Source organism: Protobothrops mucrosquamatus, unplaced genomic scaffold, assembly GCF_001527695.2.
Source record: "Protobothrops mucrosquamatus isolate PMUCROS unplaced genomic scaffold, P.Mucros_1.0 scaffold12462, whole genome shotgun sequence".
Classification (NCBI taxonomy): Eukaryota; Metazoa; Chordata; class Lepidosauria; order Squamata; family Viperidae; genus Protobothrops; species Protobothrops mucrosquamatus.
Window position 1 is genome coordinate 1 of NW_015398239.1, and position 2,919 is coordinate 2,919.

The 2,919-nt window shown below is 41.8% G+C and overlaps 1 protein-coding gene across 1 annotated transcript; it reads right to left on the reverse strand.

Annotated features, from left to right (window-relative positions):
• Positions 1-184: 184 nt before the first annotated feature.
• On the reverse strand, positions 185-2,749 carry LOC107301411 (retinol dehydrogenase 16-like). Its single transcript, XM_015830643.2, has 2 exons — positions 2,431-2,749; positions 185-447 (listed from the first exon to the last, which is right to left on the reverse strand). Exons 1-2 carry the CDS (start codon positions 2,744-2,746, stop codon positions 185-187), a joined length of 579 nt encoding a protein of 192 aa, XP_015686129.1. The 5' UTR covers positions 2,747-2,749.
• Between the last annotated feature and the right edge of the window lie 170 nt (positions 2,750-2,919).

The window sequence follows — 2,919 nt, forward strand, 5'->3', positions numbered from 1 at the left end:
TGCACATGCAACTGCATGAACATTTTGAAAGCTGCAGGACTGCCACAGGCAGGCCAAATGTCTATCTCAAACATGTTCCCACTATAAATATAGGCCAGAACAACTAAGTGCTTTGCTGCTTCAAATGTAGCAGGGGAAAATAATTTGCTGCTAAACATGAAAAAATAGCTATTAAGTTTACATTTTACCTCAGAGAGTCTGAGAAGGCTTCCACAGCAAACTTGGAGAGGCAATACCCACCTCCGGAGATTGCCAGTCTTCCCACCACACTAGACAAGTTGATCACTCTCCCTCTGGCTCTCCTCACCAGGGGTAGCATGTGAAGTGTCATGTTAATCAGCCCAAGTAAGTTCACTTCCAGCACTTTGGCGAAGTCCTCCTTCCTCAGGCACTCATTGGGACCAACTGGATAACCAATGCCTGCGTTGTTTACTAACCCCCAAAGTCCTGTGAGGGGAAAAAAAAGTGGGATTCTGGAAAATCTTCATAATTTTGTCTTTGAATAATCTTAGCTGGAACCCCAATTTCCTCTGACCTAGAAACCAGGATGCTAAGAGTTCTAGTCCTACTTTAGGCACAAAAGGTGGCTGGGTGATCTTGGGCCAGTTACTCTTTCAGCCCAACCTACCTCACAAGTTTATTTTTGTGGGGAAAATAGGAGGAGGAAGAAATACAAGTAGTCCTTACGTTATGACCACAACTGAACCCAACCTCTGTTGCTAAGTGAGACATTTGTTACGGTAAGTACGTTTTGCCCCATTTTACGACCTTTCTTCAGTTGTTAAGTGTTTTAAGCTACTTATAAAGTAATAAAAGTAAAGGTTTCCCCTGTCTAGTCATGTCCGACTCTTGAGGATCAGTGCTCATCTCCATTTCCTAGCTGAGGGAGCCAGCCTTGTCCAAAGATACTTCCATGGTAATGTGGTCAGCATGGCTAATATGCCGAGGCACAGAGAATGCTATTACCTTCCCATCAAAGTGGTACTTATTTATCTACTCACATTTGCATGCTTTTGAAGTGCTAGTGGGTAGGAGCTGGGGCAGGAAAAGGAGCTCACCTCGTCTCGTGGCAGTTGGGTCTCATCCCTGGGTTATCAGCTTTCCAGCTGACAAGCTTAGCATCTTTAACCACTGAGCCATCGCACACACCCTCTCATAAAGTAATAAAGGCAAATAACTGGGCCTCTGTGAAATATGAAGGAAGGCCTTAACTCTCCTACGAATTTTCTATTCTGGCAGCATCCCTTCAAATTTGTTTTATTGATAAGAAATGCTTGTTGGCGAAATATCTGCTTGTTGTTTCTAATTTCTAAGACTACCTGATGTTTGCTTGGTATTTGTGACCTTGTGTATAAATGTTTGTTTGTGGTGGCTTGTTTTAGGAATAATTTCCAAGTGATCTTATTCTGCAGAATAAAATTGAGATATATAAAAACTTCCAAGATCATTTTAGCTTGGCAGCAAGCAAGATGGGATGCATGCTTTCTGCATCTACCTGGATAATATATTTTCACAAATGGCTGTCCTTCATATTTTGCACTGATTCTGCTGGTATTTCATGTGGCTATTCTTTTTCTTGTTCCAATTATATTTATGCCCTCTGAGAAGATTAAAAAAGGACCAGTTTCACGAAGCTGCACTTTTATGACTGTTTGTGCAAGGCATTGTGGTGATTTAGGTCCACCTTGAGGTGTACATGGTTTTGATGTATGAGGGTCTGTAGGGATGATTGTTATTAGTATGTACATGCCAGCCACAACTGCCCCATTCTGGAAAGCTTCTTTAGTGTGTCTATTGCCTTCCCTGGCTACTTCCAGGCATGAGTTGAGAATTGGTCTCTGTGTTAATTCACTGCAACTTTCGACCTTTTCCAGGGTCTTCCAACGAAGGGAAACTGGACGGCGGAGAGAGTGCTCTCATCGCACATCCGCTGGCGCTGCGATCACAAACCAGAAGCCATTGCTGAGCTAATTCTGAATGTGAGTTAACAAATTCTGTTGTCTATGGATTCTGTATATCTTGTCTTAAGTCCTAAGCTCTTAAATACCACATTCTATATCCTGTAAATATTTGAGAAGCATTAGAAAGAATTTGACTCCCTCAAGCCTTTTTTTTTTTTGTCTCTGTGTGCTGAACCCACAGAAATGCAAGGACATTTCCTTCATGAGAGAGTTCTTATTTCTATCTCTATTCTTATTGTCCAAATGACAAGGAAAAAATAAATGTATGTATAAAATCAATTTAAGAAACAAACTAAACAAGTACATAATTAACGAATCAAGAGTTTGGTTTCAATGTGCACTTGACTAATTAATGAAATCAATAATGCATAATGAGAAAATGTACTATGTCTCCTAGAGAAGCCCATTTTTTTTTTTGCACTGCTTCCGCATAAAAATACCACATAGGATAATAAACAGAGTCCATCACCTTTTTTCCCCACGCAGGTTTTCACCCACTCAGTTGCTGCTGCAACATTCTCAGTATTGGTGACATCCAGCAGAGTGGTTTTTAACCGGTCCGATGTGACCTTTTCCAGCTGTTCTGCCGCTTCTGAAGTGAGACAAGAGGCCAACACCTGCAGACCCTGAGCATCCAGCTGCCTGGCCAGCTGGTTCCCAAAGCCAGAATCACAGCCTGTGATGAAGACATATTTTTCCGTCAGGTTCTCCACCATTTGTCTTTCCAGGTACCAACGGCGAAGGAGGAAAAGGACAGCTACCAGGACAGGCAGAAAGAGCCACATAGCTGAAACCTGCCTGAAGAATGAGAGAGAATGGAGAAACTAGCTGTCCTTAAATCCAGGTACAGGTCAAATATAATAGCTAACCTGAACATCAGCTAAGATGATTAAGATCAGAACAACTGCATGTTGCAAGGCATCATGACATTCAGAGTAAATAACAGAATGACCATCAA

Coding starts and splice junctions, on each gene's coding strand:
- LOC107301411 (XM_015830643.2), bottom strand. CDS start 2,746: ATGTGGCTCTTTCTGCCTGTCCTGGTAGCTGTCCTTTTCCTCCTTCGC. Junction 448..2,430: donor AACCTGCGTGGGGAAAAAAG/GTGATGGACTCT, acceptor TTCCCCTCACAG/GACTTTGGGGGTTAGTAAAC.